The following is a 15,943-nucleotide window of genomic DNA, read 5'->3' on the forward strand; positions in this document are numbered from 1 at the left end:
GTGTGGGAAGTTTCAGCCTTGAAGTTATGACTCTTGAATCCTGATGAGACTGGCTGGGCAAGACAGCCTCACTTTGATGACCTTGACCCTTTTCAGCCACCTGCAAGTGGGAAAGCATATAAATGGTTTTTTGTATACATTATAAAATTGAAACTATTTTTGAAACAGTACATTACATTATAACATTCTTATCAATTAAGCAAATATATCGTTTCAATAAAGCAAACTTTGTTTTAGATAAGTATTTTTCTAAATGCATGTGATGAAATTTTTCTACTTGTCTGCTACCATTAAAGCCAAAATAATTAAGTTAAAAAATTTAAAATAAACTTAAAAAATAGAAGTGGTACTTCTAAAAATATAGAGCACTTTTTTATTAAAATGCTTTACAGAAAGAAAAAAAACTTTCAATGAAAACAGATCTCTCTACAAAACATCATTTGAAAAACTTTATATTTTTGTTCTGATTAATTTTTTGTATGGGAACATGACACAGTAATTACACTTCACATAAATGAAAACTTCATTAAGTCCCATTTTCTGTGATAAAACAAGTATGTAAACCAATAAAAACTGAAAAACCTTTTAGTGATATACATTTGGGTAAAAGTTAATGTGGCATAAAAAAAAATTGAAAATGTTTACAAATGACATAAAACAGGAAATTGTTTTGTTTATTCCTACCTGAGCTGTGGGGTGGTATATTGAAGGTAGCTCTGGTATCTGTGAACTGTAAAACAAAGATATTTCTTTCATTTGCCTCCAAAGTCTCACTGATTTGTTATTTCAAGTTTGTAATCAACAAATATTTGTAACAAGTAAATAAGGCAAAGATTAATAAATAAAAACAAGTGTTTTATTTTGAATTTTATTTGAAATTTTTAAATTTTAAAGTTTTAAAATTATTTAACTATTCGTAAACCCAATCTTAAACTCAAAATTATTTATTGAAATGTTATCCCTAATTGCATTTATATTAAAACATGTTTCCACTATTAGGGTATTTTTTTAAAAAATCAATTAAGTTTGTCACAGAATATGAGAAATATTGTTTTCAAAGGTTTTAGGTGTTAAAAACATATCCTGTAATCCCAAAAAAAAAACAAAAAAAAAACAGGGAAAACTAATCCAGCTTCTCAAACAAGAAAATAAAACAATAAAAAATTAAACTACCAACATCAAGAGACTTTTCATTTAAAAATTAGAAACAAAGCTATTACAAAAAGCTTGAGATAAATAAACTTTTTAGATGATTTTTAGTGTATAGAGATATAAATTTGTCAGTTGATTAATCTAACAATCTGTGTGACATGTAGTGCTTGATACTACTTGAAATTCTTAATAATAACTTAATTTCATATGCAAATGGCATTTCTAATTTTTTTAAAACCTTTTATTTAAAGTATTAGAGTTAGAAAGCAAACACCCTAATGGCTGCAGTATCTCAAAATATATTTTAATGGCTAACTGTAAATACATAATTACTTTAGATGAACCAACAAATTTAATTTTAGCAGCTTTTCTTAATACTAATAAACATTGGAGATAATATGTATGTAATATTGGTGATAAAACATTTCATTTCAGTAACTGTGCAAAATAAAGCTATAAGATAACTGTCATGTTTTAAACAAACCACAAGTCTAATATAGAAAAGTTAATGAAATATTAGTAGTAGTATTTTTATTTCATGAGACATCTAGCTATATCATTTAATGCCAAGTAAGCAACCTAAAAAATTAACAAACAAAAACATCAATCTAAGGTGCAATTTTAACTAGCAATATAATTCTTTAGTATGAACTTCGTAATTTTTCTTACAAAACATTTGCTTATAATCTTTTGTTAATGCTTTACCAAGCTATTAGCAGACAATACATTTTTTTAATTTTATTTAGTAAATAAACTGTAGAGAACAAAACTCATTTTTGTATGTTCAGTCAATAGTGTTGGAATAGAAGTACTAACATTTTAACTGAAATTTAAACTTTTATAATTTGCAACTATTAATGATCAGTTACATTTTGAGATTTGTTTGATATTAACAGTTTCAAAATTGTAAATATTCATGCGTTTCTTAAATTCCAAGTATAATAGTTATCATGTAACTGATTCTGGTAGATCTGGCATGTTTGAGGCTTAAAGAGTAATATTTCAGCCATACATGCTGATCCCTTATACAACTGTTGATAACCATCAAATTTGAAGAGCAACGTTTCAAAAAAAAATTTAAAATCTTGTTTAAAGTTTTTGTACTGGTTCCATCAAAATGAGGTTAAATTTTGATGAGATAGTCTGCCTACTTTCGACATGCACAAAATTGTGCCCCATATACTGAAATGTTTCTGTTTCAATTCTTCAATGTGCATTAGGTAATTTAACTATGCTTCAATCAAACACACAATTTGTAAGTTCATAACTTTAAAAAAATGGTTTATGAAGTTTCTCAGTCCAATATCAAAGTTGTAACAAATAGAAACCTAAAAAAATATTAGCATTTTTCAAACATATTAAAATAGCTCAATTTTAAAGCTTAAATTTAATACAGAATTAAAAATTGGTGCAATTCAAAAACAAAACTAAAAATAAAATGCTGAAAGATCTAGAAGGCTACTAAATTTCTGGCACAAAATCTTTTGTTTTTAACAACCTTTGAAATAGTTACAATGTCTAACAAATTAAGCTTTAATAAAAAATAAGTCATGTAAATTAACATTAAGGTTTTTTTTTGTATTACATTTGTGCCATCAACATTTTGTTAATAAACTTTTAAATCTAGGTCTAGTTGTTTGGTAAACACGACTAAGCTAGTTACCTTTCCTGAGTTGTTTGCAGACTTAAAATATCTCCAATATATTTGCAAACGGCTCTGTTGATTTTAAATGTAAATGTCACGTTGAAAGCAATATACTTATATTTAATCAAGTAAAAACCAATAACCTTCATACAAAAAATATAAACATAAAAGTATTGGCAAATTCTGTTAAAAGAATGATGATCCAGAGTTATCCAAAGCTGTGAAGTATACTTGACCAAAATTGGCAATCAAAATATTTTCTGGCAATAAAAGATATTTGGGAAAATTGTTATGCCAAATTGAAAGTAGGCTACTTACTTGAGATTTTCAGCCTGAGAATCTTCAAAGCTGTCATTATTCTCTTGATTGGTTGGTGTTTGTGCCATTGCCGTACCTGGATTGCCCAAATGATCTATACCAGGGCCGCCTATCTCTCCACCCCACGGTGCTCTGGGTCCATGCTTACCTCGTAAAGGGCTTTCAAAATATTACAAGACTTATTCAATTCCTATTAAGTTTTATTTAATAAATTCTTATATTAAAAAATGATTTTATTTATTTTTATTTTTTTTAAAAGAGAAAAACAATTGAAAATAAATTTTTATATTTTCTTTTTTTTAATAATCTTTATTAACCTAAGTACCAAGCAGTTAAGCACCATAAATAAAAGTTGACTTTGACTAGCTATTAGACTGCCTTAGCTTTGTTAAGGCTGTTTTCTTGCTTTGCCAACCACTAAAACTGGAGAGTGCCAAGTCAGCATTCATTAAATATTTCTTTGATTTCTTTCCTTTATTTTTAAATAAAAAGGTTAGTTTCTGTTACTTGTTAGAATAGGACTAGTAATTTGTTTTTGCGATAAAAAAATCCAGTGACCAACATCTGTAGGTGGTGTAGTAACACTAGCATTGCAGTTACTTTGGGCCAAACCTATTCTACAGAATGATCATGGTTCTTATTAGCTATATATGTAAATTGTACTTTCAATATTAGTTTAACCTAAAACTATGAATCTTTTATTTACCTGAATCTAAAATCTCTAGGTAAGGAAAACCCAAGATTGAAGTCAAGCCTTGTTTTTATAACTTGTTTTTTAAAGTCTTTTCTTGCATTGCCATAGCCATTAAATATGTGGTCACAAAAGAGCAAGCATCCTCCTGCATAGATCTTAAAGTGTAAATAAAATGAAAGTATTATCAGCAAATTATGTTGCAAAAGTATGTAGGTTAATGTGATGTACTTGTTGCGCTGTTATGTGTGTCCTATATTGTTAAGTGAGTAAAGTGAATTGTTTTTTTTTTTGGACATATTTTATGGGTATTTAATGTTGTGTCAAATGTCAATTGTGGCCTTGCTCCAGTGATTCTAAGCACTATGTTTGTCATATTATTCAAGTGTATAGTAAGGTAGTAAGTAGATAGTTTCCAGTGTGCCACCATTTTTCTTTATTTTGTTATCAGTGTTTTCTAGCGTAAAGAATAACTGTGTGTACTTAGTGTGTCCACTGTAATTGATTGTGTAGATAGTGTTTTTGTTTCTTATTTTCTAGTGTAAAGAATAACTGTGTGTATTTATTGTTGTGTATTTATTGTTGTGTAGTTATTGTATCCACCCTAATTTATTGTGTAGATAGTGTTTTTGTTTCTTGTTTTCTAGTGTAGGGAACAACTGTGTGTAGTTATTGTTGTGTAGTTATTGTTGTGTAGTTATTGTGTCCACCCTAATTTATTATGTAGATAGTGTTTTTGTTTCTTGTTTATCTGTCAACATCATGCTGGGTCAGAGTAAGTGAGAGCCAGCATGTTCACAAAATTCAAACTTTATTAAAATTACTGCTTCAATAAGTCAATAAAGACCTTCAGACCTATTATAATCAGATAATTTTATAAAGACTTTTATCCCTGCATTAAATTTTTAGCATTTTTAAAAACAAAGCAAAACAATCACCATTAAAATAAAATTGATTTACTAAAATTTACTTAGAACTCTCTAATGAACTCACCAAAAACATGCCGGGAACTACATTATGCCTGGTGAGCAGCATTGGTTGGGTGTGGTTGGACCCCTCCATGGCTGTGTTAATGTCATAGCGCAAAAGCCTAAATGTGTCAGTTCGACACTGTAGGCAAGGACGAGTCCGGTTGCGGTTTTGATTTTCATAAATTGTGTTTAACATTGCCTCTGCAGGGTTACTTTCAGGATAGCTGTGAAAATTAAAAAAGAAAAAAATTTTTAACATATGGGCCTGTGTTAAACTCTGCTGCTTTTTAACACATGTTTATAGCTTCCTATACTAATAACTTTTTGAGATATAAAATCTATTGGTGAACAACAATGACAACGAGATTTAAACTTAAAACAAAATTACATACAGAGAAGAGACAATGACAATAATCTGAAGCTGTTCCTTTGGTGCAGCCTCTGTGATGTAGAGTTCATATTCTGTGTCAGTTATGTAAGGGATGCTATGTCTATTGCAGCGACACTGAGGTTTGGCATCAGTCAACATCTGGTTTAAAATATTAAAATATTTTTAAACTGTCTTGTCTTTGCACATTTTTCATTAAAAATTTAACTAAACAAAGAAAATTAAAGAATTCAACTTGATCAACTACTTTTATCAGATAAATTAAACTTGTTTTATATTTTAAACTGTACATTAAAAATAAGCCAAAGGAAGAACGGAAAATTTAAAGACCTGTAATCTTAATGCAACAGGACAAAGACTCAAATTTGCTAAAAGATTTTCTTTCTCTGGTAATGGAACAGATTTTCTTGACAGGCCAGATTTTTTCCTGTTGTTGGCAGACTTACTTCTCTGACCAGATCTATGGGTAAAATTTGGAATATTGAAAAAAAAAAGACTGATTTCAAGAAGAAAAAAAAATGTATTTGCTAATTTACTGGGTAATATTCAAAGCTTTTACTGGATTGACATATAAATGAGAAAGTTGCAAAAGGATAGAATGACATTCAAACTTACAATATAAGTTTTGTAAGCCTCTCAGTGACAGCTGAGACTTGAGTGCTCTCCCCTTCAGGATTGGTCTCAGCTGGGTTGTCCTCATCTGCTGGATCTTCAAACTTGACAGTGGGGGGAGCAGGAGCAGTGGTGGCAGGGGCTGGGGCCTCATCATTTGTTACATCTTTCAGTTTGGTAAAGGTCGGTCCTGGAATACAGTTTGATAATGATTACAAATTACATGTATATATGAGAACTATCTAAATATATATACAAGTTTAAAAACTTTATGTATATTACTAGCCGTCCCGGCCAGGCCCTGCTCTGGCTTCTGTGAAAAACCTTTCCGTTAAAGACCATTACCTGTGTGTTTAGTAATCATCATAAACCCGGCATTGCCCACCCAAACCACAACCAACCAAAACAACAAAACGCAAACATAACGCTAACACAATTAGAAATACAAACGAAAACAAAAACCTAACAACAAACCCAACCACAACCACAAACACCAATACAAACACAAAGAAAAAACAAACGAAAACAAAAACCTAACAACAAACCCAACCACAAACACCAATACCAAAAAAAAAACAACGAAAAAGCAAACGAAAACAAACCAAATCCAAACGCAAAACCAACCAAAAACACAAATACAAACCCAAACAAAAAAAAACAAAAACGAAAAAAGAAAGAACAAAAACGAACCAAATCAAAACGCAACCACTAACGCAAACCCACCTAAACACAAAGAAAACACTAACGCGAACATAAACGCCCGGGGCAGAATCGCTTGTTTTAGCTTAATAAACGACTATAGTACCCCAACTTATTCATAGTTTTTGCACTCACTTAAACGAACGCGCCTGTTTCAATTTAATGAACAATTATAATACTCCAAGCTTATCCGTAAAATACCTAAAACATTTGCACTTGATCAATCCCCGCTAATTATGTAATTATTTTTTTCCCAACACCAAAACAAAGTAATTAAAAAGTAAATGCTTTTCAACTAATGCAATGGTTTCATAAAGGGAAGTAATTGTGTTTTGCCTAATTTATCAAAGGGAAGTAAGCGCTATAGGACTAAATAAAAACATAATTAGAATTTTTGTAAAAGATGATATTTTTTTAAAACTTGTGTTTAATGAACATGCCGACAATTATTACTATAATTTGAAAAATGAAAATGATTTCCCAACACTTTTAATAGTAATTTTTTAACTCATAAATTTAGACAAACGCGCACGAGAATTGATCTAACACTTAAATCCGTAGAAATGCCAACGACAAACATATGCGTTACAGAATTGAGCTTTATATATTAGATTCAAGCCCTAACAAACATTAGCAGAATTTAATTTTAAAATTAAACAAATATATTAAATAATACATAAGGATATTTTTATTATTTGGCAATAGAATAAGTGAACTGGAAAAGTTTTAAGAATTTAAAAAAAATTAACAAATTAACAGTAAGTGTCTCAAGAACCTTGTCGTATTTGAATAAAAATAAAATTATGTAATTTACTCAGGTTGGTTAAAAATATAAGGCTGAACTTGAGTTCTAGAAAAAAAAATCCACCTAAAGTTTATTTCCTATGAATTTACATCTATAAATGTGAGTATGGCAATTACTGGTGACTTACTGGAGGGGGCAGATGGCGCTCTTTTTGAGACAGATAACTCGCGTACATTGAACCCAAAAGTGGTGATTCGATGTTCTTTCCCCTCAGTGGCTTTAGCTGAGAAAGCACCAACTCTTGACTTGCGAGGTGAATCATTGAGCTGGCCAAGAGTAGGCGACATTAGACCTATGGTCACTCTATAGTGCTCCATCCAGTCATCTATCAGGATCCTGTGTTAATGTATTTTAATAGCTTATGATGTCAACATAAATGTTATAAGTTCCACAGTAACTGCACTTTTCTATTGAAAATGTTATGAATATAATAATTTTTTATAAATATGTTTAAAACTGTTAATAATATGAATAGGTAAGCTGATGTATACTTGCTTTAAAGAGCATAATTATTTCATTAAAAAACACTTTTGTAAAGGTTATTTACCTTGTTTTTCTTTGAAGCCTTGCTAGATGTTTATCAGCCTCTGATTCATACAGAAGATTATCTTGAATATCAACTGATTTTACAAGTTCTGCCAGTTTTTGGCCAAATTTATCCTAGTTTGAAAAAAGATTTAACATGTAAAATTTCACTGAAAAAATTCTCAATAAATAAGGTAAAAGATTAATGCAACTGTTTACATAATGTTTTGATTAAAAACTATTACAAAATAATTAGACTTACTTTTTTCTTCTTTGATTTTGACTTTACTTTGGGTGCTGTCATACGCTGAATATGTTTGGCAGATTTAGATGTAAATGTTAAATTTGTCAACAGCTGTTCTTGCAACTAAAATTGATTGTTAAAAAAAAAACAATTCTATTAGTTGGGTTCTGTAGCTTGCCTGTAATTGAATATATTCTTATTAAGTTTTATGGTAAAGAAATTAATTTGTCATCAGAATTAACATAAAATGCACATTTATTTGACCTTACATTCTCTTCAAACTTTTTGTCCTGGGCACCTGGTGCTGCATTGACAAAAAATCTGGCCGATTCTTTTTGGCATGAAAACACAATCACAATGTAGTTTTCTGACACACAGCGGAAACTCAGATACTGATTGATCTGAAGAACAAGACATTTGTCAATTTATTTTGGAAAACACTCACAAATTTATCAGGCAGTAAATGTCTATTTTAATATTTTTTTTAGTAAAATTAAAGAATATCCTTTAGACCTAGCAATTCATTGGGCAGATGAAGTAGCCTAGAGACCTCGGCATATCAAGGGAAGGTGTGGTCAGCACTTTCCCTAGCTGCCTTTTCATTACCCTTAAATGAGTTAGGTACCCACCAGAGCTGGGTGGTCTTAAGGATGTTCTACTGACTTGGACCCGGATTCAAACTTATGTTTTAACAAAAACTAATTCTGTACACCTGTAATTTTGTTTAAAACATTGAACTATAGCATCTATTATTTTACATGGTGAAGTAGCAAACTGTACCTGAAACTGAACCCCAGTTGTGAGTTTTACTTGAGCTTGTGGCCATCTCCAGCGTTGTATAACTTTTCCATCTTCATTTGCTAGGAACCCTCCCTTGATAGTTGTCAAAACTCTATTTTTTTAATCAGAAATAATTTTTTAAAAATTATGAAGTGTATTAATTTGATTCTTATGGGATTTATTTGAGTAACTTATAGATAGTTATCATTAATCATTTGCTGAATCAAACAATCATTAAATAAATTACCATGTGTTTAGTTTTTGTCATTATTTAACAAAAGCACCACTTTATATAAAATTGTAAGTAGAAATTAATGTTTAATTACCGCACAGTGCCATTGTTGTGGTAACAAACACCTCTTCCACTGGGTGTAAAAACAGCCAACATTTTCATGTCAAGGTCGTCATCAAATGCTATTGTGTACAGTCCAGGTCGCTGTAACCCTGCAGCAGAGGCCACAACAGCAGGTCGACCTGAAGGGTAACTGACACCCTGGTCAAGGTTTGTTTTCAAATTTTAGTTCCAGGTATTTAAACAACACTTTAAAAAATTTCATTGAGAATTAGACATTTTTTAATTTAATAAATAATACAAGGATACTAAGCAACAGTGGTGCCATCTGGATGTGTTGTAAGCATGAGTTGCTTCCCTTGGTTTTTCTCATCATAAACATTTGGTATCTGAGGTTTGCCTTCTTTGAAAGAATTATTCAGTCCTGCTTTTACTGGAGGCTTACGGTACTTGAGCAATGTTTCTTTGTGTGTATCTCCATAGTAACGTACAACCACAGGTAGGGTGAACCCCATCTGTGCCTCAATGGCTTTTTGTCCTTTTCTAAATCATGAAATAGAAAATAGTTAAGCAGCTATTATGAAAAAATAGTTCTTAATGTATAAAAATTCAGTGTATTTGTAGTATAATTTTTTTAAGTTTAAAATATTTTTAACAGAAAATAGGCATAGTAAATATCTATTTAAAATATTCTGTAGTATTTTATTCCAATGCTTTTCAATACTAACCTCTAACAAAATAAATTGACAACTCTAAGCTGAAATCAACTGAAGAGCATTAAAAATTATACTCTATCTTCATGTATCAATTTGCTACAACATGTAGAAACCAGACAAAGCAATATTTTATGTATTTTATGTTTTGACTCTTTACCCACAAATGATATGACATAGACAAAGGAGTTCAATGAAAACAACAGTACTTGGTCACTCAGAGCTGCAGCTTACCAACCACTTGATAGACAGCATACATGAAAAGCACTGAACCAAACTACCAGTGATTAAAATATTCTTTGATCCATGATTACTGCCTTCCAGATTATTAAAAGTATTTCTTCTACTTTTACTAAATACTACTGTTCTTTCCTGTTAAGATAGGTTTTTAAGTTTTTTTCAAACAAACAAAAAATTCTACATACATGAGTTTCATTTCTTGCAGGAGTCTTTGTACACAATATTCTAAAATTGCCTCTTTTGCTAGGTGGTTCTCATTTCCTTTTTGAACAATCCACCCTAAATTTGATAATTGATTGATTATTTTAAAAAATACATAAAAAATATTTTAGAATTTTAAAATTCAAGAACATATAGTCATATAGTTTTACATACAGAAATGGTTGAATAATCATATAAATATATTTCTGTACAAACTAAACAAAAGACTCTTTAACAACATGCCAGATAAAGCTTATAATTGAGACACTGCTCCTCTGTAAGTTAACTGAATGAAATGACTTCATTTAGCACTTTGTTAATTATCAACATTGACAAGTTTGCAAGTGCTAATATAATAAGAGAATTTTTGTTTACCTTTTTCTTCACAAGCTTTGGAAGAGAGCTGAAACTGTATGACTGACATATAATAAGAAGGATTTGCAATGGAAGATGCTGGGGAAAGAATTTTTGTATTGACTATTAGCTTGATTTAAATTTAGAAATTTAAAATTTGATTTTGAATACTGTTTTTTAAAAAGTATTAAAAACTGAAATTTGTCAGTGGCTATTTATTAGTTTTGTAATTTAAAAACTAAAATCAAATAAAAAAAATTCAAGCGTATTTAAAAATTAAATGCAAAAAAAGAAGTATAAAAGTTTAAGCTTTATTAATTGCTTAAGAAAATTAAACTAAGCTACAAACTAAAAAAAGAAACAGAAAATAAAAGAAAAGAAATAATAAAATTGTTTTCAGTCACATGCAGTATGCTGGTTTTGTTTTCTCTTAAATGCAATCCATGCTGTTAAAATAAAAAAAATCTTTATCAAGATACATATCATTTGTTTTGTATGGCAGTATTTTCTTCTACCTACATCTGGTATCAGAGGCTGTTTCTGTTAGTGCAGACATGAACTCAAAGTCCAGAAAACCTCTTCTTAATGATGCTGACCTGCTAATGGCTGAATGGGAACCTATAATAAAATTGACACATTTAATGCACCACTAACACACAATTCTTGACTCCTTGCCTGTGTGTTGGTATGTTTTTCTTATTAAATATAATATACATGAATTTAGCTTGTAAGTGGCTATCTAATCACAACAGTAGGTCACCTCAATAGACTAGATTTATTACATTTGAAAATGAAAAAAAAAATTAATTATTTATTTGAATGATAAAACAAAATTTCCATAGGTGAGAGATCATCTTTATACAGTTTCTTTATATGTACTGATAAAGGCCTATACATGTTGCACAACAGAATTTAGACATTTAACTTATTAAATGTTATCTGAAATATCTTTTTTTTTTATTTCTTACACACAGACCTATATCATACTTTGAGGGCACTGGCTTTAAGTTAAAAGTGGAATAATATAATTACTTCATGATACACATTTTTTAAAGCATTTTTTTAAACAAATTAAACTATAAGTAAATCTAACAATTAATGATAAATTAGTCAAGCAGTTTCAAATTGAGTATATGATGTAAATAGAATGAGTGTTTACTCTGCATATGATTTACAAAAAGGTTATGATAAAAGAATTTTTAAAAACTTCTAATTTGTGATTCTATAAAAATAAAACTACATATCTAAAACCTAGACTAAAGTAATAAAACAAAGCTGTAAAAGGTAGAAGGAAAATGCAAACTTGAAAACCTGATCAGTATGATTTAACATCTCTCTCATAGAAAATTGTTAGTCAAAATATTCGGCATACAACTTTCAAATGGATCCATGACAATTTTGTGTGGTAATGTAATATGCTTACTCAGTAGTTGTGTTAAAATGATGCTAATTTCAATCTAGCATGGGGTGCACACCACATCTTTTACTCCAATATATATACATACATATGTTCGCTTGGGCAGATGACCCCACTTGACTCCCCCACCACCACCCCACCCCAAATGCAATTATGTAAAACTAGCTAAAAATCAAACTATTATTGTAATTTACATTTGAAATATGGTATACCACTAAACATACCTCGGAGGTCACTTTTTTTCACTGGACCACTGCGCCTTGAAGCTCCTGACATACGGCTATCATTTCGCTTGCCATTTTGACGCCCTGATTCAGATATTGCTTCACTGTCTTCTATGATTTCTGGTAGTCCTGCACCAGATTTAACGAGGATCTTTTTTTTGTTCCCACTTCGTCCAGCTTCAGAGGATATAGAGTGAGATCTTGTTGAACGCCCTTCATCCATAATACTTGGTGATGCCTGTGTTGAAGAAAATGTTTTTCTAATTATACAGTATTCCTGTTGTTGGATTATAGCTGACACACATTATAGACAAGTCCTTGCAACACAAAAAATTAACGGACCCTGTATGATTTAAGACTATGGGACATTAGGCTAACTTGACCCTGCCTAGACTTTAGATTTCTGTGTTAATAATAATTTTATAGTTCAAATAGTAATCATCATGTATCAGTTGTAACACAATCGCTTAGTCTGAATAAAACTTTTATATTATGACACATTGCAGGAATTGAAATGTGCTATAGACAACTAAACTTATCATTAGTGTTAAGTTAACAAAGAAAATATGCTTACTATTGTTCATTAAATTAATAGTAATTATACAATGCACTTTTGGGACAAACATGCATTGGAATAGTTAGATTGGAGGGAGAACAGTCTAGCTTGGCAAGATTACTGTTGTAATAAGGTCCTTTCAAATGGTATCAATACTAATGAATTTCCAAATTTTCATTGAGATTTGAATAGTTACAACCTAATTGCTATAATCAGTATTAAAATACCCACTACCTTATCAAAATCTTCAGTACTTGGTGTTTCACTCAACCGTTTTAAGTAAGCTTCTCTAGACGCATGTGTCTGCCACTCCCTGTGTATGACATGCACATCTGTTGTCAGCTCAGAATAACCAGACATCAAATGGCACTCAAGAGATTTGGGTATAAGTGAGGCTATATTGTCATAGAAGTAAATAATGCGGCTAAGCTGCTGTAACACACTGCCTGAGTTGATCTTGGCCTCTTCAAATAGATAACGTTGTGAGTCTTCATCATTGGAGAGTGAGGAGTCTAGATGATTTTTCAATGCATTGAAAGCCTGGCAAATGACAATTGTTATAGTGAAAATGTATTAAGATAAGCTTGCTTAAAATATTATGTAGTTTGTTTTTGTTATCTCCTCTACAAAGTAAAAAAAAAAATAGTTTACACTGACAATAAAAGGGGCAACAATTTCATTTATTATTTTTAGTCCCACCTGACTTATCTCTGGCATCAAACTCTTCTTTCCATTCGCCTCTCCCAATGCATCGTCTTCTTGTTTCTGTTTTTCTTTGTTGGCAAGAAAAGCTGCAACCTAGGCACATGTAAATTTAAGCATATATAAATCAAAAGTATCATTTCAGACCTGATGGTCCATAGGGACAAAAGTAGACAATTTATTTGGTTCTTTGACCTTAACATATGCATTGTGTCCAGCGATCTCAAGTTCCCCTGGCTTGAATGGACTAGAGCCAGGAACTTAACACAAGACTTTCAAGTTTACAATTAAATGAAACAAACATAATTAATATGTAGCCTACAGACCTTATTTTCTTTAAGTAAAGAGATTTTCTTAAAAAGGCTAGTTTTAATTAAAATTGTATGCTTCAATGTCAGTAGATTTTTAAATGTTCTAGACCAATGTAATCTAAAGGGTTCCTTCTCCTCTAGCACTACCAATATTACTGGAATACTATAGTCAAATATACTTTAATACTAATGTTACACGCCAAGCGCTTGAGTGGAACCCCCAGGGAAAGCGGAAAAGAGGGCGCCCAAGACAGACCTAGAGGCGGAGTCTTCTTGAAGAACTGAAGCCAACAGGGATGTCTTGGGAGATGACAAAATTTATAGCCGGGGATCGGAAGAAATGGAAGGAAATGGAGGAGGCCCTATGTTCCATAAGGAGCAAAGAGGACTAAGTCAAGTCAAGTCAAACTCTAAGTCCCCTAAGGGATGAAGTATTTTTACTGGAGATACTAATAGCTAAAAAAAAAGTATGACTCTTTAGTAGAGCATGGCATTAAATTGCTGATAATAATCACTTAACCCTTGTTAGTTTGTTAGATTTAGAAGTAGTTGGGCAAAAGAAAAATGGGCAGTTGTCTCCTGACATAAAATATCAAGGCCTACATAATTTTTTAATGAATAAAAAGTTTATGGTAAGTATGAAGACATTAGAATAGCTTTGCTAAAACTAAGAATATCAAAACATGAAATTAAGGTACTGAGTTTAGAAGTAAAATATCATTTTCAGTTTATGACTATTTATTGTAGGGCTGTGAATTCTAGTTTGAATAATATAAAACTTAAATAAAAATGTTAACTTACTTTGGGATTTAAATGAGCAAACTTAAGGCTGTCTGGCAAATCTTCAGATGATTTTTTGAACCTTTTGGTTATTTGTCTTAGACGCTTCTGTTCATAGAAGTAGTAGTCAGCATCCATTTTTAGTAGGATAATTATCAAAGAGAACCCTAAACATAAAGACGATGCAAGTTGATATTAATTTAATAACATAATAGTAGTTGTAGTCTTTGCCTATATAGTAGTATATAATAGTAAATAGATTTAGTTAGACTGCATTCCAACTAGGATGTATGGCAGCAACAAGAGCAATATATTACAACTAAATAGCTTTTTATTTTGTAGCCTATATTAAATTAAACAATAACACAAGGAACACAGGAAGTAGGCCTATGATTACTATGAATATAGTATATTGGCCTACATAAAAACAAATATTATGTGTTTAACTTAGTAAAGTTAGTAACTAAGCCCTGCCAGCTCATATTAATTAAATTCAAAATGTTTATTAATTTATTGTTGATAATTTAAAGTTTTCTTTTAAAATCCTGAAATGAAGATCTACTACAGAATATACAGTGTTTATACAGTACAGAGATCAACAGTTGAACAGAATGGAGGTGCTGCAGCTGTGACTATTGTCACTGTTGTGTGCTTGTCAGACAGAGAGCTGATTGAAATGAATGGAATCTGATTCTAGAGTCTAGATCTAATCTACAAATAATCCATTCTAATCCTATTCATAAACGTTTTTATAAGTGAAAACAACTGATGTTTAAGTTTAATTAAGACTGACTAAGAAGGCTAAGAGAAAAAAAAAAAAAACTTCGCCATCTCAGCAGTTGAGCAGTTGACTCAGTGACTGTCAACAGTTGACTAGATCAGTCCTAGTCAATTTAATAATTTATTACTATGTAATATCAATTCACTTTCTTACTCTTAATAATTATTTGAATTTAGATTATCCGCTTGTATTTAAAATACATGACTGGAGTTTTAAACTTATAAAATAGACAAGTCTATGTTTAAGCATCGTTTAGCTTCAAATTAAAACTTCTCAGTGAAATAATTTCAACATTGGTCGCCATCTTGTTTGATTACGCGAGTGCTTGACAACGCAAGAGAGAATCGCATATAAACGAAATGACCGTCACATTTTGAAAAACGAATTTTAATGTCTAGATTTTTATGTAGATCTAGATTAAGATCTAGATCTAGAATCTAGATCTTGATTTAGCCTAGATTATATTTCTTCCTTTGGTGATTTCATAAATTAAAATAAAAATTTCGGGCCTATTTCTACCAATTTTACCCATAAAATTAAAA

The 15,943-nt window shown here is 30.7% G+C and overlaps 1 protein-coding gene across 2 annotated transcripts; it reads right to left on the reverse strand.

Annotated features, from left to right (window-relative positions):
* Positions 1–2,791: 2,791 nt before the first annotated feature.
* On the reverse strand, positions 2,792–15,718 carry LOC131938590 (uncharacterized). Of its 2 annotated transcripts, XM_059296695.1 has the most exons (22): positions 15,555–15,718; positions 14,642–14,787; positions 13,527–13,625; positions 13,062–13,367; positions 12,272–12,509; positions 11,150–11,248; positions 10,652–10,729; positions 10,261–10,354; positions 9,432–9,665; positions 9,157–9,315; positions 8,831–8,942; positions 8,320–8,451; positions 8,069–8,173; positions 7,829–7,941; positions 7,409–7,617; positions 5,781–5,967; positions 5,496–5,625; positions 5,170–5,306; positions 4,800–5,001; positions 3,822–3,964; positions 3,116–3,274; positions 2,792–2,869 (listed from the first exon to the last, which is right to left on the reverse strand). In XM_059296695.1, the coding sequence occupies exons 2-22, from the start codon at positions 14,756–14,758 to the stop codon at positions 2,812–2,814; spliced, it is 3,111 nt and encodes a 1,036-aa protein (XP_059152678.1). In that variant the 5' UTR covers positions 14,759–14,787; positions 15,555–15,718; the 3' UTR covers positions 2,792–2,811. The 2 variants fall into 2 exon arrangements, with proteins under 2 accessions (XP_059152678.1, XP_059152679.1); XM_059296696.1 differs by lacking the exon at positions 11,150–11,248.
* Between the last annotated feature and the right edge of the window lie 225 nt (positions 15,719–15,943).

Source organism: Physella acuta, unplaced genomic scaffold (genome assembly GCF_028476545.2).
Source record: "Physella acuta isolate Inbredline_101_S28 unplaced genomic scaffold, ASM2847654v3 ptg000250l, whole genome shotgun sequence".
Lineage (NCBI taxonomy): Eukaryota > Metazoa > Mollusca > Gastropoda > Physidae > Physella > Physella acuta.

Coding starts and splice junctions, on each gene's coding strand:
- LOC131938590 (XM_059296695.1), bottom strand. CDS start 14,758: ATGGATGCTGACTACTACTTCTATGAACAGAAGCGTCTAAGACAAATA. Junction 13,626..14,641: donor TTGCTCATTTAAATCCCAAA/GTAAGTTAACAT, acceptor ACATGTGCCTAG/GTTGCAGCTTTTCTTGCCAA. Junction 9,316..9,431: donor GATGGCACCACTGTTGCTTA/GTATCCTTGTAT, acceptor CCAGGGTGTCAG/TTACCCTTCAGGTCGACCTG.